The sequence below is a fragment of the Phaenicophaeus curvirostris genome, chromosome 2 (genome assembly GCF_032191515.1).
Source record: "Phaenicophaeus curvirostris isolate KB17595 chromosome 2, BPBGC_Pcur_1.0, whole genome shotgun sequence".
Lineage (NCBI taxonomy): Eukaryota > Metazoa > Chordata > Aves > Cuculiformes > Cuculidae > Phaenicophaeus > Phaenicophaeus curvirostris.
The window spans coordinates 53,894,510-53,921,515 of NC_091393.1; the positions used below are offsets into that span (position 1 = coordinate 53,894,510).

The window sequence follows — 27,006 nt, forward strand, 5'->3', positions numbered from 1 at the left end:
AATATATCTTAACTTTTATAAAATCTCACTCAATGGTGATGTTTTTAAAGATTTGTCACTGGTTTTTATCTAGGCAAAATAAAGGTAGTGCTGGCTGGGGAAATTGCTCTTCCTTCCCTCATTCATTTCCCAGCTCCTCCAGCAAAATATGAAGGGATGGGGGATTCATCACCTTTTGTCAACTTGCAGCAGTACTATAATTGCATCTGAATAATGCACATTTGTAAAATCTGTTTGCTGTCCTGAGCTCTTGTTACATAATCACATTTTTTCTTAGCCTGTATATAAAGCAGGCCCTAACAGGTGACTTGCATAATATGAATCTTTACACTTTCTTGGCAGGTGAGCCATAGACTATGCTATTTTGCTTCAGATCGTTAATAGGGTTAGTGCAAAGACCCACTTCTTCCTTGGTTGTCTAGAGAGCCATATCTTGTCTCTGTACTGCTGCTCTTGTTGTGCAACTTTGTTGGTTAAAGATGAAATGACCCCACTGCAGTATGGCAAAGATGTGATGTTGCCTTACTACACATTTTCTGTTCAAGGAGAGCTCATTTATATTACCCACTTTGGGTAGCTCTAAAAGACAGTAATTAGTGTGACAGCGTGACCCACTGATTCACTGAGGCAATGTATTGTTTCCACGTGTACTAAATAGGGTATTACTTCTTCAGAATGAAGTCATGAAGGGTGACCTGTATAAGTGGGTGAAATAGCAGAGCATCCAATTGAACTAATGTGTTTTCTCATTGCTTTTCTTTGTCTGTTGTCATGGAGAATAGTCTGAGTGAGGCACAGTGGTAGGATTGGAAGAAGAAAAAAAGAGAAGAGAATGTGATGATTATTCAGGAGTCTGGGATTATTCATTCCTGATAAAACTTCCCACACGTTGCTCAGGTCATCTCAAATAGGCACCAGATAGGCACATGGCTGCACTACTATAAATGCTACAAAGATCACTAGTTAGAAAAAATTCTAGCTCTTGTTAAATACCAGTGGCATTGGTCTCTTCTGTTACTGTTTCCAGGTGGTATATCTTTACCTACCTTTAATTCACCTGTGAGAATAGCCATCAGATGTTTAAAGAATAATATAAAAGGCGTTTCTGTTTTCCTGAAAAGCCAGCTGGTTAGGCAGAGGGGCTGCATTAGGGATGTTCATAAGGTACCTTTGCAGCTGATTAGATAGCTGCCAGCTTTGCATAGCAACATTGTGGCCAAGCATTTAAAATCATATATCATCTTTTCCAGCATTTGTCATCCAGAAACTTCAAAACCTTCTCACAAACAGAAAATTGTGGATATTTTTGTTCCCTTGCCTGAGATGGAAAGGTAGAGGCAAAGAGAAGCCAAGTACTTTGTCCACAATTACACAATCAACTAGCCTGCTTGGGGAGCATTTACCCAAATCCTAGACCTCAAACTTCTAATGACCTCTTCTTCAGTCTATGGTCTTCTGCTTTAGCTTCATTTTCAATGTATTTACGTAGGATGAAACATACAGACTGCAAATGAGTAAACATAATTTGATTGTGTTATTTTTGCAGTGACTAAAGCTCTCATATATGGCAGGGCAAACTTCTGGTATATTTCTATTTTATGGTTTGGATAACTTGCCAGATTCGTGTTGTTTTTTTTCATATTTTTATTTTAAGAAATATTATGAAAACCTAACATAATGGGATATGTATTCTCTGCACTATTTAGAGTGGAAAATGCATGTATTTTTCTTTCTCAGAATTTCTTAGAACGAACTAAAGGACTATCGGACACCTGGCATGTCTTTATATTCTCTCCATGTTTGTAAATCCCCATTGTGGAGTGTAAAGAAGCATTTGAATATTGGAGACCTAACTTCTATTTTTTAACTTCTGAACACAGAATACAATTCGGGTAAACACCTAGGAAAGTAGAAGCTGCCTGCGGGTGCAAAACAGGAAGCCCTAGAAAATAGACACATGTTTAATAGCTACATTTGCTATTGCTCAACTAGATATGCATCAATTTTAATTAACACGTTTTATGCTTCAGCTACTAATGTCCCTATAGCAGCGAGTGGGTTATGTGTTTCCATTCTGCATATACCACTAGCATCAGCACCACGTCCTTCTGTAGCTTCCCCCTCCCCTTTCTACACAAATGTTGCAACACAATCTGAAATTTCCTCTTCTCTTTCCTTCCTGCATTTCTTACAGGTTCCCTTGCGTCAGAAGACAAAAAAGAAAAGTCAAGGTAGTACGAGGTTGTTTTTTCTTCTTTTCTGGGTTCCTCTTTTGGTTTTTTGTTTAGTATATCTTGTTCTTGGGAGGGTGAGGATTTTATACTGCTCTTCAGCTGGTAGAAGGCTGCTTAACTCCACTGCTTCTTACACCAATTCTAAGAAAAATGACAACGGGCTGCTCCTTTGGACTAAATCCTTGTGGTATGTTAATTAAATCACAGCTGGAAATCAGTGAGGTAGAATCAGCTGCCTGCACATACACTAGTGGTTTTCGTGCACTTGGTGTAATAGTTTTCTCTAGCTGACTCAAATAGATGTATTCTTTTCAGTGCAGCTGTGTGAAGGGAAATACATGCACGCTTCTCTTAAATATATCCTTTGATCCTGTTAATTTACAAGAACTTTTGTATGGTTATCAGCATTAATTAGTGACTGCCTCATCTATAGCTTGCTATTTTGTTTCTGCACATCAGATCGCTTTTCAAATGAATGCGTTACTGTCACAGCTATTATAAAACTGAACGACTTAAGTATATTTCAAGATATGCTTGGATCACTTGCTGAGATTGCCAATTAAAGATATCGACCTTATTTAGCAATGTGCTTTTAAACAAGCTGAACACTGTATTTTTAATGGCTCAGGGTTCTTTATAATGAGCCGACGGAGGATATCGTGTAAAGAACTGGGGCAAGCAGACTGCCAAGGATGGCTCTACAAAAAGAAGGAAAAAGGAGCTTTCATTGGCAACAAATGGAAAAAGTTCTGGTGTGTGCTGAAAGAATCATCGCTGTATTGGTACAGCAGTCAGCTGGTGAGTACAGCATCTATTCAGCTCTGGGTGCCGAGGAAACAGCATCTGTTGGGAATGGGAGAAGAGGAGCTGGGTTCACAATTTAAACAGACCCTTGAGACTTACAAATAACTGGGGCTATTTTTCAGCTATGACATTTCTTGTAGTCTGGGAAATGTTTATGTGAATGTGAAACATAGAGAAAATTGTGTTATCTAGTTCAGTAAGTACATGTGAAATGTTAACTTGCTGTCTATTCTGACCTTTTAAAGAGCTGCTCTTTGCAGGCTTTGGCGGCATTTGAATTTGGGAAAGGTTTTCCTGGGTTTGGGCAGTTTGCAGAGGCTTGCTGTGAAGACTTAAAACAGAAATGCGTCTTCACTTCTAATAAATTTTCATAAGTTTCTCTCTTTCTCTCCATCCCCTTCAATACTGAGATTAATCTGGTTTTGTTTGCTTTTTTTCGTTCCTCCCTCATTTGCATTGGTAGGGTTGCAAGTATGGGCACTGCTGATAATTTTACTCCTGGTCATGCTGATGTCTCCTCCAGATAACTGTTATTCAAGGTTCTCATGTTCTACTGACTTTTAACTTCCTGTTCTGATGAGTTGATGCTAACAATCAAATCTGCAGGAAAACACAGCATTTTGAATTCACGGTCCAGCTTTCTGTTCAGAGGATGAGCTTTCCTTTGGACAGGTGGTGCAGATAGTGCTTCTCTTCAGCCGATCCAGCCCAAATAACCCACTTTATTTGTAGTACAAGTGGGGTATAGTCTGAGACAAAGAACAGTAGGCCCTGAATTCCTGTAATCAGTTGAAGAACTAGGACTTAAAAACTGAAAAAGGCAGGCAAGGGGGTTGACACGCATAGTAAGAAATCCAGACTAACCCTTTCATTAAAAGGTTATGTCTGAATGCAAAGAGGCAGTGAGTCCTAGGGAATAGCTGGCTTTAGTCCAGGCTGTTTTTTACAGCTTGGCTTGATTGGGCAGAAAGGGTGCCTTGGACATCCTACGAAGATTCAGACATAGTTATTCTCTTCACTCTGCTCTCTTGTGCTACTGCCTCTAAATATCCTATCACATTCACATGATGGACTGATGGAGCCTAAAAATGGAATGTGCAGAGGACTAGGGAGTGCCAGCAAGGACATTGGTTGAAACTCCACAGCTGAAATGTGGAAATGTAAAGAGGCATCGAGTTTCTTAAATGCAAATGGGCTGCTCTGGAAATGAGCTTGCCTGAGGCCCAGCAAAGGATGGAAGATTAGAGAAACCTTTAGGACAAATTAAGAAATTAAATGTGATCTGGATTGTTTCCACTTGGTTCTATTGCAGTAATCCCCATTAAAAATCTTGCTAACTGTTTCAGGGAACAAAAAAAATAGTTTAAACCAGTAAAAAAAAAGTTCAAAACCCTAACCAACATTTCCCTTATAAAGAGTATTTTAAATTCTCTCTTAGTTTGTAGAGTGTTTTTTTTTTTTTTAACAGAATAAAAACTTTGGCATTTGAAGATGGTAATAACTGTTCCTTTTTTTGGAGGGGGCAGGGGAAGTTCTGCTGGTCTTGGGCTGTTTTTTATAGTATTGTGTTAATCTGATGTAGCTTCCTTTAAAGACTGAGTCTAATATATGCATGAGAGAAAGAGAAAAGAGCAAGGAAAGAAAAGAAATGGAAATTGTTAAAAAAACCCCAAACTAAATGGAAATCTTTGTTTTCCCAATGCCTACAATATCTCTGCTTGAAAGATATGACCTGGCAGGCATACTCAGTAATTGGCATTAATACCCTGCAAACCCTTATTAGCATTGGCTGTTCTAAATCACTGCTTTCAGTTGTATTTCTGAAATACAGCAGTGCTAAGAAAGGTGAACTGTCTGGCTGATGTGACTTCTAGGCATGGAAAATGTCAGAAAATAATTATCTTGAGGAGTGATCGAGCTGGGAGGAAATAAAACTAGGCAAGACTAGGTGAAATTCGACATCTGGGAAAAGAAGGTTGGTAGGGAGTTGATAGGGAAGAGGTGCAAAGTTCTCTACTTCCTTTAGTTGCTGTGATCTGGCTAAATTCCAGCCTCAGGATCCAGAGAAGCCAGGGTCATACTGATTCCAGTGGTTCTAGACAGCGTTCATAATTTGAGTGAATGCAACATTTCAGCCTATACCTGCTTTCCAGCTATCACTGCCCCAAAATGAACAGGGCTGAAGAATAGGTAGCAGCCTAATTTCAGCATATTTTATATGCTCTAAAGAGCTCATATGGCTTCAAAATACTGTTAGCTTATGACAGGTTTGACTTCTCACCTCTCACAGTTCCTGTAAATATGCTAGCTTGTAGCACCTCTTTGCTTTTAACTTCTGCTGACTCTCTCACACCATTTTATGTTAAAAACCTGAGGCTTCTTTGGACCATTTAAAGTGCAGTCTCTGCATAACTGTAGATTTAGGCAAAGTTTGCAGAATGGCAGTAACTACAGAGAGTGGGAAGGAGGGGCAGTGTCCTTTGCAAAGATCTGCTTACTTCAATTGATGAGACCAGAGCCATGCTTTGTCATATCTGAGAAGAATTATACCCATTGCACTTTCACAGGTATCTTCATCTCCAGACTGACAAAGCTGAAATAGCAGTGACTTGCTTGCTTGCAATTTCTTTTTACTCACTGGCCTGGCTTTAATACTCCCTTTGCTTCCACTACCTTCAGTGGAGGTGTAATCCTCAATCTCAACAGGGCATCCAGGATGGCAGTCTTAATTTCATAGTTGTGCTAAAAGTGGAGGAGCTCTGCTCCTCACATTGCTGAGGTTTCCCATGATGGGCTCCCTATGGAGGCTGAAGTGAAAGGTTGTGGTGGAGGAGCAGAGCTCAGGTTGAAGGAACTGGGGCACGCTGGTTGCTGGTAGCTGTGCCTGACCAGTTTCATTCTTGTGAGAAACAAGTTTGTTTTGCTACTCTGTGGAAACCACAGTCAGACACTGGCAACTGTAGCATAGCAACAGGGTGCTCTTCCTAACCTTTTTTCTAATGGAGATGGAGAAAATAGGGAGTGGGTGGAATTTGTATGGATATGTGTATTGTCCTGGGTTTTGGTAGGTAACCTCAGCTGACATTGTGTTTTCAATGTTAATGCACCTCTGAAGTTCTGGATATTTCGGTGGCTGTGATTTAATTTGCCTTCAGTTCACTCTGATTCTAGGTCTTTCATATAAGGCAGATTGGGGGAGCCAATATGGGACACCTGTGGTAACATTTGAAGATGGTAGCTCCTTCAATTTAACACAAAATAAAAGCTGTTTTGAAAGCCACAGCTCAAGAGAAGGGAAAAAAGGGCAAACCTCAGAAGGGTCAGCCACAGCAGATCAGACACCCTGAGAGTAAAGATTTTCCTTCACTGAAAGCAAAGCAGAAAGCACACAGGCACTCCAAATAAATTTTCAACTCTCTAGCAGAGGTACTGGGAGTGGTGAAGTTACTGCCCTGGTGGTCTCACCAGGCTTGGGTAGACTGCCCTGAAACTTTGCTCTTCTATAAAATATGGATACTATGTGAGGCAGGTAAACCTTCATTTGTAGCATGGATGGGCTCCCAGCCTGGTGAGGGGAAATTGCTTGGACTAGGAAGAAATATACAAGGCCTGGTTTTGCAATGGAAACTCAGAAAATGTCAGAAAATTAATCTGAGTAGTAGACTTTGTGTGCATTCAGGAACACTGAGCTCCTTGGACAACAGCTTTGTTAGCATTATAGCATCACCAGGAAAAGACTTCTTGGATCGAGTCCAACCATTCCTATCTACCACTAAACCATGTTATTTGGTTCCTTCCTTTGAGTACTGCTCTCTGTAGGGCACTACCTTGAAGACAAGTTTTTAAATAGGACAATGTGTGATCCTGCCTACCCCTTTACCATTTTTATTTCTCATATGGGAACCCTGGACACAATCAATACTCCTACATAGGAAGAGGAGTGGAGGGGGAAGATAATCACATGTAATCCCAGGTTCCTGGCTCCTTGCACTTTTTGTTACTGTGTGGGATATCATTGCCGGGAAAGGGACAGAAAACTAAAAGTCTCTGTTTTGTGGACCTTTGGAATAGATTGACTGGTTTTCCAAGAAGTGTTGAAATAAGATTTTGCAGGATTTGTTAACGATGGTTGTCATGGGGATTCAGCTTAAAAGAAATATAAATATAAAATCAAAGGGTTTCAGGCTGTGATCTACTGTCACTATGTATCTTTGGGATTTTTTTCTGTTTAAATTGGTCCTCACTCCTACACCTTTGCCAGGAACTGTATAATTGCAGTCTTTTAAAACAGAAAACTTCTATCTTTGAGTTATAGTAGATGCTTACATGAATGACAGTCATTGACATGGCTCTGGGGTGCAGGTAGTGTTTAGCTCCATTCCAACACTAAGGAATGAAAAGCAAGAGATCAAGGAGAATCAGTTGATTAATAACTGGCTCCAAACCTGGTGTGAGGAGCAAAACTCTGGATTCTTTGGTCATGGACTGACCTACGCACCTCCAGGCTTCCTTACTAGGGATGGGGCACGCTTGTCTCCTAGGGGTACTGAAGTCCTCACTGAAAACCTAGCAGGGCTCATAAATAGAGCTTTAAACTAGATGTGAAGGGTGGGGGGGTGGGGAGGCAGGGACAAAGCCAGGCTACTCAGCAGTGAGCCTGGAAGTGGAACTCCAGTGCCTGAGGGATGGCGTGCTGGCAAGGACCACAATTATGTCACCACAGAGCGAGTGGGGGCGAGTACATCTGGTGACAGAAAGGATGAAACTGGCACTGATGGATTAGATAATCCTAGGACCAGTCAATTGGGAGTGAACACTATTCCCTTTATGAGAGCTGAGGGTTCACCAGCCCAGCTAAAATGCATTTACACTAATGCAGGAGGAATTGAAAATTATTGTAGGGCAAAGAGACCACAATGTAGTTGCCATCATGGAAATGTGGTGGGATGACTCGTATAAATGGAGTGCAGCTATGGTAGGGTATAAACTCTTCAGGGGGGACAGGAAGGGTAGGAGAGGTGTTGGGGTAGCCTTCTATGTTAGAGAGTGCTTTGATACCCTTGAGCTCGATTATGGTGATGACGGGATCTAGTGCCTGTGATTTAAAATCAGAGGAGCCCACAAGAAGTTGGATATTGTGATGGGAGTCTGTTATAGACCACTCAGCCAAGAAGCAGCAGCTGATGAGCTCTTCTATAAACAATTAGGAGATGTCTCAAGATCACTAGCTCTTGTCCTTATGGGAGACTTTAATCTACTTTATGTCTGCTGAAAGTGCAGTACAGCAGAAAGGAAGCAGTCTAGGAGGTTTCTGGAATGTGTGGAAGACAACTTCCTCGCACAACTGGCGAGTGAACTGACAAGGGAAAGTGCCCTCCTGGACCTGCTGTTTGTAAACAGAGAAGGCCTTGCGGGAAATTTGATGGTTGGTGAATGCCTGGGACAAAGCGACCATGAGATGGTAGAATTTTCAGCTCTAGGTGAGGTGATGACAGGGATTAGCAGAACAGTCACATTAAACTTCCAGAGGGCAGACTTTGGACCGTTCAAAAGGCTGGTTGGGAAAGTCCCATTGGTGACAGTCTTTAAGGGCAAGGGAGCCCACGAGGGCTGGGTGCTCTTCAAAAGGGAAACCCTGGCAGCTTAGGAGCAAGCTGTCCCCATGTTCCGGAAAAGGAGCCAGCAGGGGGAAAGAAACAGCTTGGTTGAGCAGGGAGATCTTGAGGGACATGAAAAAGAGGAGGAATGTCTATGACCTATGGAAGAAGGGACAGGAGTCTTCGATGGGCTATAGGGAGGAAGTGAGATTGTGCAGAGGAAAAATCAGGAGGGCTAAAGCCCACCTAGAGCTCAGATTGGCCAAGTTGGTGAAAGATAATGAAAAATGTTTCTATGAATACATTAACAATAAAAGGAGGACTACGGAGAATATTCAGCCCCTATTGGATGCAAGTGGAACAACTGTGACAAAGGATGAGGACAAGGCAGAGGTCCTTAATGCCTTCTTTGCCTCAGTCTTTAATAGTAAAGAAAGTTGTTCCCTGTGTGTACATTCCCAGGAGTTAGAGGAGCAGAACAAAGCTCCCATGATCCAAGAGGAGGTGGTTAGAGTGTCGCTTGCCCAGCTAGACACCCACAACTCCATTGGGCTGGATGGGATCCACCCAAGAACATTGAGGGAGCTGGTGGATGTGCTTGCCAAACCCCTTTCCATCATCTTCCAGCGGTCCTAGCTAACTGGGTAAGTTACCCTTGACTGGAGGCTGGCTGATGTTGTGCCCATCTACAAGAAGGGTCAGAGAGAGGATGCAGGGAACTACAGGCCGGTCAGTCTGACCTTAGTGCAGGGAAAAGTCATGGAACAGGTTATCTTGAGTGCTATCATGAAGCACATGCAAGAGAACCAGGTGATCAGGCCCAGTCAACATGGGTTCATGAAAGGCAGGTCCTGCCAAACTGGCCTGATCACCTTCTATGGCAAAAAGTGACCCACCTACTGGAGAAGGGAAAGGCTGTGGATGTGGTCTTCTTGGACTTCAGTAAAGCCTTTGACACAGTTTCTCACAGCATTCTGCTTAGGAAACTGTCAGCCTCTGGCCTGGACAGGCGCACACTCTCCTGGGTGGAAAACTGGTTGGATGGCCAGGACCAGAGAGTGGTGGTAAAAGGAGTTAACTCCAGCTGGAGGCCAGTAACAAGTGGGGTTCCCCTGGGCTCAGTGCTGGGTCCAGCCCTGTTCAATGTCTTTATCAATGACCTGGATAAGGGGATTGAATGCACCCTAAATAATTTCACAGATGACACTAAGCTGGGTGGAAGTGTTGATCTGCTGGAGCATTGGGAGGCTCTGCAAAGGGATCTGAACAGGCTGGACCGTTGGGCTGAGACCAATGGCATGAGGTTTAACAAGGTCAAGTGCCGGGTCCTGCACTTGGGGCACAACAACCCTATGCAGTGCTACAGACTAGGAGAAGTCTGGCTGGAGAGCTGCCAGGAGGAGAGCGACCTGGGGGTGTTGGTTGACAGCGACTGAATATGAGCCAGCAGTGTGCCCAGGTGGCCAAGAAGGCCAATGGCATCTTGGCTTGTATCAGAAACAGCGTGACCAGCAGGTCCAGAGAGGTTATTCTCCCTCTGTACTTGGGACTGGTGAGACCGCTCCTCGAATACTGTGTTCAGTTCTGAGCCCCTCACCACAAGAAGGATGTTGAGGCTCTGGAGAGAGTCCAGAGAAGAGCCACAAAGCTGGTGAAGGGGATGGAGAACAGGCCTTATGAGGAATGGCTGAGAGAGCTGGGGTTGTTTAGCCTGGAGAAGAGGAGGCTGAAGGGAGGCCTTATTGCTCTCTATAACTACCTGAAAAGGGGGTTGTAGAGAGGAGGGTGCTGGCCTCTTCTCCCAAGTGACAGGGGACAGGACAGGGGGGAATGGCCTCAAGCTCCACCAGGGGAGGTTCCGGCTTGACATCAGAAGAAAATTTTTCACAGAAAGGGTCATTGGGCACTGGCAGAGGCTGCCCAGGTTGGTGTTTGAGTAACTGTCCCTGGAGGTGTTTAGAAGATGGGTGGATGAGGTGCTCAGGGGTGTGGTTTAGTGATTGATAGGAATGGTTGTACTGAATGATCCTTTGGGTCTTTTCCAACCTAGTGATTCTGTGGTAGTAGCTCATTGCATCTAGAGCTTTGGGGACTTCTGGTCCAATGCCTTACACAGATTATTCACAGTTCTATCTGTTGCCTTACTGAAGTACTTGGCAGAGAGAAAAAGAGACTAAAAGAGCTTGAGGACTGAACTGCTCCTTCAGCATTTACAAGGGCTTCTAGGGGCAGCACTGAAACACTGATGAAACCATAAGGAGTACGCTGCATTACAGATTGGAGCTACTCCACAGTAACTAGGTATTTATGCCTTACAGCGCTACTTTCTGAAATCTTTCTGCACCATTACATTCGCTTTATATATTGAAAAAGGTCTAGTAAATGATTTACTAAATCTCCTAAAGCCACAAAATTTAGATCATGTGTTGTGGCAAAATACAGAGGACATTAGCTTGTTTCATTGGATTCATGCATTAGATTTCATAAGTATGTTGGAATTATTTTTTTGAGTGAAAAGCTTTCTTCTGTGAAGAAATGATTGCTTTTCTTTGTTCCAAGCATTTATAAAGGCTGTTGTCTCTTTTTCAGTAATAGAAATTATTTTCCTACAAGTGATCATGGCAAAAAGTGCAGCTTTATATTAGGCTAACCTGCATATATACCCCACAGGATCTAACAGCTTGCTTTTTTACACACCCTGATGAAATAGGAAACAGGTCAAGGTTCTTCCAGTCTGAGAGTTATTTTTGGGGTTATTTTATAGCATTGCAATAAAATCTCAAGGAAGCTTGAGTGAAATGTGTCAGTTAAGTAATAGCATGCTTTAAGTCACATTAAAAATAACATTTCAGGTAAAAGAAAATGTTTAGGACTTCTAATGTTTTCAAATATAATTTTTATTGCAAGAACAACTGAAAAAATGACTTTCATGTGTTCTATTCCTAGTGCTTGTTTGGAATTCTATTTGCTGTCTGTAATAATATCCTCATAAGGTTTTACTGTTATACAGGTGACACATCTCAGTTGGGTACCAATAGTGCATTGAAAAAAAAATCCACACCATTATCCTCCTCCTTTTCACTTGAACATAAAATGAAATGTTAAACATTTCTTATAAATGAACAAATGTGAAATCAGTGACAAATAATATAAAAATAGAATGCATTGAGAAAGAAAGCATATTATAAGGATATACTTTATATAGTTATGTCTTTAAATATATCTTTTACCAACTGGAACTTGCCAAATACTGCATAAGAAACCTAGGGATTTCTCTGTGTACCTGGTAATTGTGAATTACTGAAATTGAATCCTATAAACTTATTTTTATTAGTGATTTAGAAAGTAATCCTCTAATTTGGATATATCAGTAGTTGAAGTCCATGCTCCATCTCTGCAAGTGTGAGCACTCCAGGTACGTGTCTCCACACTGACTTACAGGGTCCTCATAATTCACTAGTCCCATTCAAAATCGAAATGCTCAAATGTTTGTATATGTCAACAGTAGAAACAGTAACTTACTTAATGGTATTGCATAGAAATAATCTCCTTGAGTGCTTGTCTAGCACCCTAAGGAGTTTATAGGATGCATTCCAGATCAATGGTTACTGCACTGACAGAGAAAAAGGGATGAGATATGATTGTGTTTGTAATATGGAAGGCCAAGAAGCTCCATACCCTAGTCGCCTCTCACCCACCTGAAGGTTTATGTAGCTCAGGCCATAGACTTATTGGTGTGTGGGTGAGAAGGTGCTTGGGTATGTTCTTTCACATGATGTCTTCTGGATCTCTAGTGTTTTTTATTTTTAAATTGGGCCTCTTGATTAGTACTGCAGAGAAACAACTGGCATTTTACAAGTTTCTTGTTCAGCAGTGTGTGTTACATTACCTGTGATACTTCATTGATTCCTTTTTTGACATTGATTTCTGGTGTTCTTAAGCTGGTTTTGGGAACTAGACAGGAATTTCAGTGTCCTTGTTGCTGCTATTCTGGTAAGTGACCCCTTTTTTGGTACAGAAAAGCAGGATTACACATTCTCTATCTTAAGTACAATGCAGCCCATAAGCAGAGCTACTCCTTTACTCAGCCCTACTCATTTGCTTGTCCCTGTTTAGAATCATAGAATCATAGAATGACCAGGTTGGAAGAGACCCACTGGATCATCGAGTCCAACCATACTGTGGATCTGGGACAGAAATACTGGCTTAAGTTCTAATTGACTGACATGTGCATTGAAAAAAAAAAAAAAGACTTAATTTTTTTGGTTTTTTTTCTAGTTAGTTGTTATTTTGTCTCAATGATTTTAATCTTATTAAATCCCAGCCTGTGGAATTGAAACACAAGGCTCCCAGGCCAGGCTTTAAACGAGTTTGACAGACACAAATATAATAAGGGAAAGTTAAAACCCCACAATAGCGAATAAACCTATTATGGTACAAATGAAGACCTGCTGCAAAATTAAAAGGTTTTTTCAGCCGACATGTTGATAAACATAACTCTTCCTTCTCTACCAAAAGAAAATAAATACTTCCCTTCCCTCCCCCACTGCTCTTCCTCTGCTGATATTTTTTTTAATGTCCTGGAGCAGACAAAACCATTTACTGGTGAAGATGCAGAATACAAACCTCTCCTATGAATATTTAATACTTGTAAACTGCAGGAGTGATGATTATATTGTGTTTTATTGTATATTAAAGAACAGATATGCAGAGGTGTAGGGAAGCCACTCACTGGAATATCCATTTTCTATCCATATTTCAGTTCTCAGAAATTCAGACTTCCAGGTATTAAAGCTCAAAGACTTGTCTTGATGAATGTCTTTTTATAGTCTCTTCCTATTCATGCAAAATGTGACTTGAGATGCTGTCTGACATCTTCATTTATCCTCAATCTTTGTAATTATTATGTATATTTTACCTGCTTTAACTCAGTGTACGTATTCAGCATTTTAATGTGCCTAGGTATAAGGGCTAGGAGCAGCAAAAAAGTGGTTCTGGAATAAACACTTTTTGACTTTGGAAAGTACAGTTTTCCCTGGCATTATGTGCTACAGACTTTTGTCTACATTATTGTTCCACTTAGGAAGAGTCTTAGCTTTATTGCAGCTGATCAGGTGAATGCACACAGATGTAGTAAAGGACGAAGTTTTGGCTGCAGGCAGCAAGAACAGGGATTTGAGGCTAACTGGTAACTTCAGTTTTGCTGGAGGCACTCTCTGACATAAAGTCCATCTGACTTGGAACAGAGATTCCAATGCTCAGTAAACCATTTCCTATCTGGAAAGGGATGTCTACATCTGAACAGTGGACTGTAAATGTCCACATGGCTTTTCTGGCCTCTTGTACCATGCCCGCAAATTTCTGGGTGGAGTAATAGGTGGGTGGCTGAAGCCATCTGGCTTGTGGTGTTTAACAGTAGAGCTCAGCTGTGCAGGGGCATCCACTTGCACTATTTCACCTCCTGGCATGGGAGCAGCCTCTGTTGCCTCTGCCTTGCTCATGTACAGCTGTATAAAGGTGACCATACAAAATGATCTGTGTTACAGTTAACCAGGGGTGATTTTCCTCTATCTCTACCTAGGATTTTTTTTGGGTCACTTTTGACCTACTATCGCTATACCTGTGTAGTTTTTCAAGTGTACATAGGTCATTATATAAGATGCCATTATGCATTTATCTAACATTCATGCATGTGGTATAATGGAACAAACGCTCTTTTGGCATACTATGTAACATCCAGACCCGAATGGATACCATAACCCTTGTTCATTCTCTCTTATGTCATCCATCTCTTTTGAGAGGCTTCTGTTTCTAGACCTGAGGTTCAGTAGCCTCACTTCCCATGGTCTATGCATGGCTAGTCTCTATTGAAAGAAGTTGTGTGGTCACCGATGACCACAAAGGAATGGGGTCTCTCCCCCTTTGTGCTCTTTTTAGTCCTGGTTTGATCCAAACCTAGATTTTTCCCCTTGACTATTTCAGATTCTAGACTAGACAAATGACTTAATCATGAGTCCTAGATAAAGGGTGCTTTGAGGCTAGGATGAGGGGGACACTACCTCAGCACTATGGTAAGACTTGAGAATCTGTCCTCTTTAAGGTGCTTTGGTGTTTGGAAGTGTACAACAAATTTTACACTCACCCTCTGCCACTTAAACAGGAGTGGTGGATTTCTAGCATCCAAGACTTGCACAAATCATAGCTGGTATGGGAATATTTCTTGTTCCCAAATATCAGCTAAAACATCGTGTGTTAAATCTGTCCCTATGGTGATAAGCATATATTTTCACACTATAAAAAGCAGTCCAAACCAAGCTCTTGCATGCAAAATATCATTGAGCATTGCAGTATGGTAGTTTACAAGTTGATTGATGTGATGATTTTAAATTTTTTGCGACTGCAGGCTGAAAAAGCAGAAGGATTCATCAGACTTCCAGACTTCAGTGTGGATCGAGCAATTGAATGCAAAAAAAAGCAGTAAGTTTATCTCTTCCTCAAGTTTTGTATGACTTCTACAACATTGCAAGGAACTGAATTTCAATAGTGCCTGACAATGAAGCTGTGGGGAACTCTTCTGTGTTGTCTGAATAATGAGGTATTAATTGAGCTACTGAAAGAAAACCATATTGCAAAAATATTTTTTAAATTCTCTGCCAGATGTGCTGTATTAAAACTATGAATAAAAAGTAGATCCGTATGCCAAATGATTTTTTTTTTCTTCTTTCTGTTCACTGTTAATAAGTAAGTTGTAATTTATCTTAGATACCTTCTCTTAGGTGGGGGGAGGTCAATGGTGGTACAGGTAATGCTGCTTCCCTCCAAGTTGGGACTATTCTTTAGGCTGCTGTGGTGCAGATTTGTTTAGCCGAGAACAAATTTCAAAATATTGTCTACAAACTCCATATGCAGCACTGACTTTCAGCTGCTTCCGAGTGCTCTTCAAGGTTTGGAAGGGAGTTGCTGCTGTTCAAAGTTCTAGGTCTCTGCATGATTTTTCTTCTGCCCCTGCAGAGAAAGCCTTCACTCTTCTGTTCAGGTCTCGTGCTGACGTTAGCTGTAGGTGTTCTTGAGACTCCTCTGAAGAAAAGGGACAGCATTTTGAATATTGGGAGCTCCCTTTTGATTCCTTAGAGGAAAGGCTGAGTCACATAGTACAGGACAATGAGAAAATTTTGCCCTTCACTTCTGTAGCTGTTGACTGTAGGTGACTGGGAGGAAAACACATACTTATCACTTAATCTGGATGGGGTAAGTTAAGACGACTGTGATGAGTGACCAGGGCTGCTGGGCCCCAGTCAGGTAGTGTGTGCTTCCATGGGGCAATCACCTAAGAAGGAACAAAAGAGGATATCAACATCAGAGACTGTTTTAAGGGGGGAAAAAAAAAGCCAAACCTTTGAGAAGTCTTGATGATGGCTATTCAACTAAAGAAAAATCTGGGGATGAGGCCAACAGATTGAATGTTGGCATGTCAAGGAATTACCTCCATTTTCTTTGTTTCAGACGTGCCTTCTACTTACCTCGTTGTAGCTCTTAAACGTTGTCTTGGAAAAGACAGTGAAGAGTCTGTCCCCACTCACTTGCTGCATGCTGCTTGTGATTTTATTGTGTTATATCTTTCTTCACTCAACCACCAGTTTTCCATACTGTGGGGTTTTAGCCTGATGAATCACTCATGGAAACCTATTCTATACATTGGGTCACTGTCGGTGCTTTCTCTGAATCTTTTCTAGGTTTACTATGCTTGTCTGAGCTGGGGGAAGCAAAGCTGCATTCAGGATGTGGGCACACAACTGAATTATATAATGGAATAATGAAGGTCTTTGTTTCATTCCTTCCTTTTTAGTTCCTGTGGTTTATATCCTCTGAATAATGTGTGGCCTAGGAGATGAGCTAAAAATAGACTAGAGTTTTAAAGAAAGAGCCATGTGAATGGATAAGCTGATCTGGATTAATATTATGCAGTGAATAAAGATTTTAAATAAATAATTCAGCATTTTTTTTCTTTTCTTATGTAAACTAGTTTTGTTCATCTCTTCTATTTTTCTTTTCTTAAAGTGCTATTAAAATCAGCCACCCACAGATCAAGACATTTTATTTTGCAGCAGAAAATGTTCTGGAAATGAACACGTAAGTAGGAGCAACTGGCCATGTTTCATCCTGTCTCATGCCTGAGAACATCCTTTGAAAGTTCATTCTCTTACTGTCAAGCAGTTGTTGACAAAGTTATTTGGGGAAATGCGAAGTCTGTTTTGTTTTGTCTTCATTGTATAGAAGGAAAATACTGCTATTTGTTCACTAATGACAATGTTTAAATCAGAATTGAATCAGCCTGATTTTGATACTAGTATTACCAACATTTGCTGGTATAAATCCTTTTCTATTAGAGACATAAAGATCTGATAGGAAGTTCATCAACTTGGGAGCAATGAGGGAAGAAAGGAAAGAGGGAAAATCTTAATATAGTTTTGTCCCAGAGATGACTTCAATATAATCTTGTCTGATTTCAGAGCTGCAAGTCAATTAACAAGGAGGGTTAGAGGCATAGAAAGGGTTGTTTCTTTAATGTAAATAAGCAGTTACTTCACCGTCAAACTATATTGGGGTTAAACAATCCTCATAACAGATCAGAATTTTTTTCCACAAATGTCCATAACAACAATTAATTCCGGTAGATTTTAATGCAAGAAGTAAAAATGTATACGAAAGTGACATTTTTAGAAGCCACTGAGCTATCGGCAATATATATTATTTGTTATTGATCCGGTTTTGGCAGATTTGGATACATCTTATCTTCTTTGTCTTTTTTTACTTCAGAATACAGTCTATTCACAATGTTATTGCATTGAATGGACAAATACCAGATACAAAGCAATCAAATTTAAAAGGGAACAGGGTTCTTATGATAGCCAGAGAAGGATTTTAATTACAGTTCTGTTGGTTACTTTTGTAAGATGCTTTATATGGCATTAACTGTTAATTCCCTCTACAAACGGGACACCTCATACATATTTACTACAAAAGAAAAGGAGAGGTTGAGAGAATGTGTGTGGCCTTCCAAAAGGCCTATATAGAGAGAAATATACAATACTACAGTAATGTACGTATATATTCATTAATCTGTATGCTATAGATGCATACTATTAAATATAGATGGAAAGAACATGTTGTTTTTTGCAACTCGGATTAGCACAGAGCAGACTGGTAGGGAGATAACCATCCATTTCTGTATCACTGTCTTTCGTACCAGAGGCCATGAACAGAGTGATATCTTCAGGCAGGTGAGCTGAGAATGACTGAGGGAAGGACTGCTGGACAGGAATATTTCTACGGAGAGGGTAACCCTGGTTGAAAGAGAAGAGAGGAAAGTATGTAGGGAGGAGGAGAAGGAAAATTGGAGCTAATGGAGGATGTTAGTGAGTGCTAACTGCCAGTCTGGATCTCAGCTGGAAATTTTCAATGTCTTAATGACACTAATGAAATGTTTAGTCTCTTGTGAGTAAGTGAAATCTGTGCAGGTGTCTCAGCTCTTATGCCTCTAGAATGATTTTCTTCAAATTCCTCTTCTTGAATAAACTCCATTTTGGCTTAAAGATAGGTAGCCTAATGTTGGAGCAGCTTGTGCTATACTGCACTAATATTTATTCCTCACCGTTGTAATTGATGATGTTTTCATTGCCAAAGCATAATATACATGTATTTAATACATAAAGTACACGCATACTCACGCATATGTCAAAACAGACTAAAAGACATCTGTTATCTTGGCTGCAGTCCCACAAATACATATGTGTGTGAGTGGTTCCACTGAACTCACTGAGGTATTCGTGTGTGTCGAGTTACCAATGTGCATAAATGCTTGACAGATAATGACCTTCTGTAAGTTTTCATGTATATCTATTAAATAGTGGATTTATTAGTACAGTAATTCGCTTAATTAATTTAGCACGTATTTGCCATTGTCACACATGCATGAAAAGTAAACATGTGCTGGCTAGCTGCGTGCTTTTACCTGGCTTGTTAAACATAGTTGCTGGTGGTTTGTCTGACCTTGCAGTTAAGTAAGTCCTGTATTTTTTAGCAAACTTTTTATTCTGTTTAGGTTTTTTTAATTTAAAAAATCATTCTGTTATCACTAGCTGTTAGAAGAAAGTCAATGATCCACTCTTACAGAGATTACACTTTTTCTTGAATTATGTGACTTCATTGTCCATATTGCAATCTAAAAATTCAGTTACTTTGACACTGATCTTACTAGCAAATTTCCCATTGTTTCAGTAGAATCGAGATCAGACACAATGTTTCTTCAGAGTTATGAATCTTAATACTTGCACTGCCTACATTCCCTATTTAGGTCTTGAGGTTTAATCTGAAAGGTATGAGCTTTTTTAGTTTCTAGTTTCTTAAAACCTGGATTGATCTGAATGACATAAAAGCAAACACAATATACAAAATATATATCCAGGGATTCTTTCTAGTACTAGAAAAATGCAACCGCCTAGGAAGAGAAATGAAAAAAGCCTTGTAACAGTTTAAAGCAACACAAGGAATGAATTACTAGAAGTACATAGGGAGTTAAAGAAAGCAGCATATAGTGGTGAAAATCTAGTTCTAAATGGCTTAGGTTCTTGGACTGTGCTGCAGTAGCTTTGACCAGGGTAAGTGGCATCACCTTCTATGGTTCCTGTGCCTTTTGTTTCATCTCAGGAGAAAGATGACACATCAACAGCAGGACTAAGCCATTGACATTGTATTATAGCACATGTACTTTTCCTTTACCTTCCACAAATACAATTTGGTCATTGGTAGTGCTTTTTCAGGATCAAGGAAAGATGTCTCGGGCAACTGTTAACCACAGGCAATATTACTATTCAGATAACTGGTGCCTTTCCAGAGGATGATCTAAGAAATAGAAAGGAACTTTGACATTTAGTCTTCAGGTTAACAAAAATAGCTGTAGTAACATAGGAAACACCTGAAAGGGGCAAAACTCCATCCAAAAAGCATAAAGTATCCCTAACTATATTCCCTCTTTTTCAAATGCAGGTGGCTGAGTAAGCTGGGGATGGCTGTGGACCCTCAGGCACCCAATGGGAAGAATGAGGAAGGTATGCTCCTGCTGGTGATTTCGGGGTGTAACTACATAAAGTTCTCCACAGTTTTGCTTAGACCAATTTTTGTCAGCTCTTTTTTTTTCTTTTAAATTGCCAGCTTGGGTTCATCTTCCAGCTGAGCTCAGAGAAACCACACTGACACAGCACAGAGTAATCACAGAAAAAGGAATAGTGGTGAGAAAAAGTGCTGCTGAGACACACGCTCCGATCTTGAGAGGTGTACTATCTGGCAGTTTATTGGCTTGTTAAGCCTACCAAGTGTGAGGAGAGACAGCCCTGCTGCTCTGGGTTTTGATTGGTAAGGCATATTACAGTAGTTGTGCTACAGCCTGGGAACTTGTTACTTGGGAGCATCATGTGCAACGTAGACCTGTACCTATGGTCTCCTTCATTCCCAGGAGTTTCAACAATAACAGTGTTGGGGTTGTAGTGGTATACGGAAGCTCACAATTTCCTCCAGAGCCAAGCCCAAGATTTTATTGTGGAATGAATAATTTTAAAATTTCCTCAGCACTATATTTGTTTTTTCTAAATTTTCACACTGGCCTAATAGAACATCTTATTGGGAGGATGCCTATGCTTGAATCACAAATCTGAGCAGAGGACAAAGCAAGTCACCTGTCAGTGCTTGGAAAAGCTGCTGGTGAGAACGTGCATGATGTGAGCTGGTTTGAATGAGAAGCACTGTGGGGGTAGTATTATGCTAGCTAACCAGAGACGGATTCTGTTCTGAGTAATATATATCTTTATTAGGGCTTTTGATCCTTCATTTCTTAGAGTATTGGAACCCAATGCCTTTTTTAGAACTGCTCAAGTTGTGAAGGAGCTGACATTATGAAGAAGAAACTGCTTGTAGGAATATGAACACTTAGGTGATGCAGCCTGTTTTGTCTAAGTGCTGAAATGCTCCTTTCTGCATCCCTTCAGCTGTTTCCCAGAATAGGATTGTGGCTTATGTCCAGGATTTGGACATGTAATACCATTATTGATTATTCTCATCTGGCTCTATTTATACTCTGCCATTAAAAGCAGCTTTGGAGCTGGTAAACACAAATTCCAATGTTTTCTGGAGGCTTAGCGGGTCTCAGTTTTCTTTGTTTTCAGTTCATTGTTCCTCTTTATCTCTTATCAGGAAGCTTTTTAATTTCCATATCCCTAAATACCTTCCAAGTGTCTCTGCCCTCTTTGAACCCAATTTTATACCACAACAGACTGATGTAATTAGGATAAAGGGCTGTGTTGAGTATTAGGCTGTGTAGCAAGAACTGCATGATTGTACTCTAGGAGGATGTGTCCAAACATGTTGTCCATGGTGTTTCACAAAGGAGGAGTTAGGAAGATGAGAATGGTCAAAATTTTACACAGAAAAACAGATGTTTATTTTTTTAAAGCCTCCAAATATGTGGTATTGGCAGCATTGGTTGAGTTGAGAATTATAAAATTATTTAAAAGACATTAGCCCACTAACCTTTATAAAAAAACAAACAAGCAAGCAAACAAAACCAAACAGAACGATGTAAAATAACTCACTCAGTAATCTCTGCAATAGGTCGTCTAATTACCCTGCAATAAACATAGCCAAGATTTCCTTGGCTTCTGAAGCTAGTGGCCCATTTCGTCTTCACAAAAAACACTCTGATTTTGGTGTCAAACACCTTTTTGTCTTTCCGTGGTTTTTTTGTCATGGGTGCTCCAGCAGCTGCCTTGACTGTGGGTTCAGCACCCCACTGATGCCCCAGGGTGGATGTGCCCTTGCAGAGGCATTGCTGTGCTTCAGAGAAAAATGCTGTCACTACACAAAGTCACTTCTGTTTTTGCTGACCTGGTTCTTCCTTCTGTATCACACTCCATAACTTTTCAGGAGGGTCTTGGCTCTTGTTATAGCAGCTCTTGTGAATTGGTATACTTTCTATGTGTTTTAACAACCCCTCCAACCCTATTTAGAGCATGAGAAACAGCTGCTGATTCCTTTTCAGCTTTTCTGTGCACCTAAGAGGAGAGCTGTAGAAACAATAAGCTCTTCACTAAGAGTTATTCAAGAAGGCATTAATAGAGCCTTAGAATTTGATACAGGCCTTATTGCAGCCTCAGTCCTTTATGCTAAAATGTGCCAGCACGTATTTCCTGTGAAAAGAATAGCAGCTATGCTATTAAACCCCCCCGTACTTCTGCAAAGAGCATGGGGAGAAAATATAATTAATCTCTTAAGTTCCACTTCATTATCATTTTAGAAACTTCTCATGTATAAGATTCTTCTCCCTTAAAGCTTTGTTCCCCTCTTACTGTGCTTATTAAAACCCCCAAACAACGTGCACAAGAAGTAGTATATGGGTATTAACTTAGTTTAAAGATGAGATGATCACAGGTGATTTCCCAGAGACCATACTAACACACTGCTTGCTAGTGGTGTGAACCCACGAAGTCCAGCTCTTACAATGTACACCCAGAGCATAAACAACCCTCATCCACCTGAGGAGAGCTGGAGGGTTGCTTCCACTTGAGAGACTCGCTGCTCTTGGACAGCGTGAGCTGCAACATGTGGCGAGACAGTGTAGAGTTCCAGCTTGCATGTAGACCATGGAGCCATCCTCTGCTCTTGTGACACACAGCACTCATTCATGTTATCTTCATCAAGCTCTGACTATGTCTCTGCAACCCTTCATGTCCCCAGCTTCATTGCTCTTCTCTGGACACACTCCAGGACTTCAACGTCTTTCTTGTAGCGAGGGCTCCAAAACTGAACACAGTATTCAAGCTGCGGCCTCACCAGTGCTGAGTACAGGGGCAGAATCACTTCCCTGGTCCTGCTGGCCGCACTGTTTCTGATACAAGCCAAGATGCCATTGGCCTTCTTGGCCACTTGAACATACTGCTGACTCATATTCAACTGGCTGTCAACCAACATCCCCAGGTCCTCCTCTGCCAGGCAGCTTTCTTGCCACTCTTCCCCAAGCCTGTAGTGCTGCATGGAGTTGTTCTTTCCAAGTGCAGGACTCAGCACTTGGTCTTGTTAAACCTCATTCCACTGGTGTCAGCCCATAAATCCAGACTGTTCAGATCCCTCTGTAGAGCCTCCCTACCCTCAAGCTGATCAACACTTCTGCCCAGCTTAGTGTCATCCATGAACTTACTAAGGGTACATTCAGTGCCCTCATCCACGTCATTGATAAAAATATTCAACAGAATTGGATGCACCACGAAGCCCTGCAGAACACCACTTGTGACCAGCCTCCAACTCGATATAACTCTGATTACCACAACTCTTGGGATCTGGTCATCCAGTCAGTTTTTCTACCCAGCAGAGGGGTGCGCTAGTCCAGGCCAGTAGCAGTCAGTTTCTCAAGTAGGATACTGTGAGAAACAGTGTCACAGGCTTTACTGAAGTCCAGGTACGCTACATCCACAGCCTTTCCATCATCCATTAAGCTTTCGATTGTTACACAGGGAGTTGGAAGAAATAACATTACAGTCTGCCTATCTTGTGTTAAGGTATACTGTGGTTCTATCAACTTGCTTTTTTTAGGTTAAAAAAAAAAGGCTGTGTATAGTCCTAGAGTGCTGTATTTACTTTTAGTCCTGGCTCTGCACATGTATTGCCATGCCACAGTGTGCCCGTGTGAGATACTGTATGGTGCAGGAGCCTCTTGTGTAGCTGCTCAATGGTTTCCAAAGTATCATGACAGCGATCTGTTTTCTTCAAAACTATGGCCAAAGCACCTATGTCTGTTGCTAGCTTGAAGAAAATTTACTGGTTACAGAGATTAAGGGACAACATTTACTACTTGTAACAGGCCACCATAACTCATACTCCAGATCATGGAGCCTTTCTTTCAAAGGCTGCAAAACGAGAGGGAAAAATCCCATCCCAAACATATTTGTGACACTGTCTAGAGCAGTGTCACCTACTGTTTCCTGCCATGGCAAATTAGCAAGTTTTTTGCTTGAATAAAAAAATGTTGTCATGTTCTGGACATCAGAAAAAAATTTTTCATGGAAAGGATCACTGGGCACTGGAACAGGCTACCCAGGGAGATGGTTGAGTCACCATCCCAGGAGGTATTTAAAAGACAGGTGTATGAGGTGGTGATGGGCGTTGTTTAGTGGTTGGTAGGAGCGGTTGGACTTGGTGATCCTGTGGGTCTTTTCTAATCTAGTGACTCTGTGATTCTGTGAAGTAGTGTAGCATTACCATAAGAGGGTTAAATTTCACTGTAGGAGACACTGATTTGTTCTGGTGTAATCCTCAGCCCTGAACATCCTACTTGGTGATCTTTGGTTACAACAGCACTGTGAGGAATAAATGAATGTTTGTCTAACACTTTGGTTTTGCTCTTTTTCCATGTCTGCCTTAGAATGCTACAGTGAAAGTGAACATGATGATCTAGAAATAACAGACACGCCACCTCCCTACACAGTTCAGCCACAACCTCCTCCTTCGGTAAGTGTTACAGTGATTTCCTTGTTTCTTGTTGCTAGCCAGTTGGAACAAAGCTTTCTTGAGGTGGTGGACCTTTGAGGAATAACCTGAAACAATGACTGGAAATATTCACCCTGTGAAATGAGAATGCGCTGACTGCCACAGCGCACAAAATTATTGCAGCCTGCACTGCTAGGATCCTCTCACTGTGATAGAACAGCTCCTTCAAATGCAGAAAGGAACATGTCACTCTAATTCACACACATGCTTTGTCCTTTCTTTACAAGGTTTCAAACACACTGCTGCAACCTAGATTTTAATCTATTTTTTTGTTTGTTTTTAAGTCCCAAATCTATCTTTCTGTGACCCTGTAGCATCATCCAACAGGCTTGTATGTATTTATTTGAGCGAGATCTTCTTAAGACTGCCGAATTTGAAACTGCTTTTGTGGCAGTGAAAGGAAAGAGGCCTCTTCTTTCGGTGATAAAATTGGAAATTGGTTCTTTATCTCTGAAAAATAGGCTTAAAAAAAAAAGTAGGCATATTCCCAAAACCCGTGCTATTTTTCTCTCTTGCTGTAGAGTATTTGCTCAGAATAGTCCTTCCTGCCTCATTTCATTGCTTAGATTAGAATATGCAATATGCACCTCGTGTCTAATGAAATTTACTTGCCTAATTATTAGCCACTTACCACCCTATTAATCTTGTTTCTATATTGTTACTTCTCCCAATGATCTCTTCTTCACTTGCATGTGCTTTAAGATATGAGGTTTGTTAAATTCTGTGTTTAGACATGAGTAATCTGGTTTGATATTGTAATGCAGCTGAAATAAGGAATCCTGAGTTCAAGCCTTTCTCTTCCCCAGCTGAAAGTTAATGTAGTGTTATGCAGTAACATACTTAGTACTAAATCATCTCATTGCAACTCATGGAAGGGAAGTGCCTGCTGCATCATTGGTGTAATACCTGTTCCTGTATGGCATGCTGAAATGACATCCAGTAGTTGGATTAGGAACTGAGGCAGCGAAGCAGGGAAAAATTTGAAATATACACATGAGCTGGAGAAGCTTGTGCAGTCACAAGTGATAATAAAAGGAGCTGTCATGCATAGGGTTGCCTGTCTGACAACCTTTAATTAGCTCGCATAAAGCTGAGAGTGTATGTCAGATTGTTACCCTCTTGCCCCCTTCTGTTTCAGTCAGCTAAGTTGGTCTTCACTTCCTCTACTGAAACCGTTGTGTAATGTTAACCTGTGTAAAACAATTCATCTAGTGCTGGAAGATTGTTCGGTGCTCACAGCTGTGTAAAAAGTGATTCTTTATTGCTTGTACTAACTGGAAGTTCAATGTGGCCAAGTGGCTGCAAATATTGGAGAAAATAGAAACCTTGGCAATGTATCTTCAAGAATAATTCTGGGCCAAGGGTGGATAATGAAGCATCTTGAATTGTATACCTCGGTGGCTTGCCATTAAAAGGCTGTAGATGACTCTTCCATCTGCTCACCCGTGAGTGAATGCTTGCATTTTTCCAGACGATGAGTCTTAAACAGGTGCTGTTTTTTACTTTTCTGGTTTTCTGGCTTCCTGCTGCTTGTCAGTTGGTTGCTGCAGAGGCAATCTCTGGTTGTCGCCTCCCCATATGTTCTTCTGGAGTGCTGGCCTCCACGTTTTAGCAGGAGATATGTGGGAGGCAGGCAATGGTGCAGTTGCTCAGGAGTCCTGCTTCCTTAGCTTTTCCCTTAAAGGTTACCCTTCCTCCAACCTCTGCCTTTCAACTGATTACCCTTCTCCTTGTCTCTAGCTTAGAATCGCTTCCCTCATGGACAAAGGTTAGTGCCTCCTGAGCAAAGCTGTAATCTTTTCACCCTGTAAGAGGCTACAGAAGTAAATTGTAGCTGTCATGTTCGTGCCCTACGTTCAGCTTGCTTGTGTGGTGGGTAGGGAGCAGTTAAGTACCAATGGGTCATATGGTGAAGGGACTGGGGGCACAGGTAGCAGTGCTACAGGCTTGGGGAAGAGTGGCAAGAAAGCTGCCTGCAGAGAAGGACCTGGAGGTGTTGGTTGACAGCCAGTTGAATATGAGTCATCAGTGTGCCCAGGCGGCCAATAGCATCTTGACTTTTATCAGAAACAGCATGACCAGCAGGATGAGGGAAGTGATTGTGCTTCTGAACTCAGCATTGTTGAGGCTGCAACCTGGATGCTGTGTTCAGTTTTAGGCCTCTCACTACAAGGAGGATATTGAGCTGCTGGACTGTGCCCAGAGAAGGGCAGTGAAGTGAACTGGGGTTGTTTAACCTGGAGAAGACGAGGCTGAGGGAAGACCTTGCTGCTCTTGACGACTACCTGAAAGGAGATTGTAGAGAGGTGGGTGTTGGTCTCTTTGCCCAAGTGATAGGACAAGAGGGAATAGCCTCAGGATGTGTCAGGAGAGGTTCAGATTGGATATTAGGAAAAACTTCACTGAAAGGATTATCAAACACTGGAACAGGCTGACCAGGGTGTCACCATCCCTGGAGGTATTTAGAAGATGGGTTGATGCAGTGCTTGAGGTTATGATTTAGTAGTGGACAGGTATGGTTGGACTTGAAGATCTCAAAAGTCTTTTGTGATCTAGGTATTCTTTGACTCTATGATCTTTTAAATATGCAATTTAATGCCCCTCCCGCTTCTGGACGAGTGCTGGACCAGGAAAACCACTTGAAGGACTGGAAAAGTACATCTTTCACTACGAAATCTATTCTTGGCTGTTTCAGGAAAGGTTGGTTTAACAGTGCTTGCTGCCTTTTCATTCAGTGTGGAATATTTTAACAAAGCCAAGAGGTCCCAAATGTGATAGAT

At 41.3% G+C, this 27,006-nt stretch overlaps 1 protein-coding gene across 1 annotated transcript in view; it reads left to right on the forward strand.

Annotated features, from left to right (window-relative positions):
- LOC138718004 (CNK3/IPCEF1 fusion protein-like) overlaps positions 1–27,006 on the forward strand; it is a 154,252-nt gene that overhangs the window by 109,989 nt on the left and 17,257 nt on the right. Inside the window, exons 15-20 of the mRNA XM_069852116.1 lie at positions 2,195–2,231; positions 2,863–3,032; positions 15,039–15,112; positions 16,694–16,765; positions 19,682–19,743; positions 24,102–24,187. Of these exons, the coding sequence (XP_069708217.1) occupies positions 2,195–2,231; positions 2,863–3,032; positions 15,039–15,112; positions 16,694–16,765; positions 19,682–19,743; positions 24,102–24,187 (501 nt within the window). The remainder of the gene's footprint in view (positions 1–2,194; positions 2,232–2,862; positions 3,033–15,038; positions 15,113–16,693; positions 16,766–19,681; positions 19,744–24,101; positions 24,188–27,006) is intronic.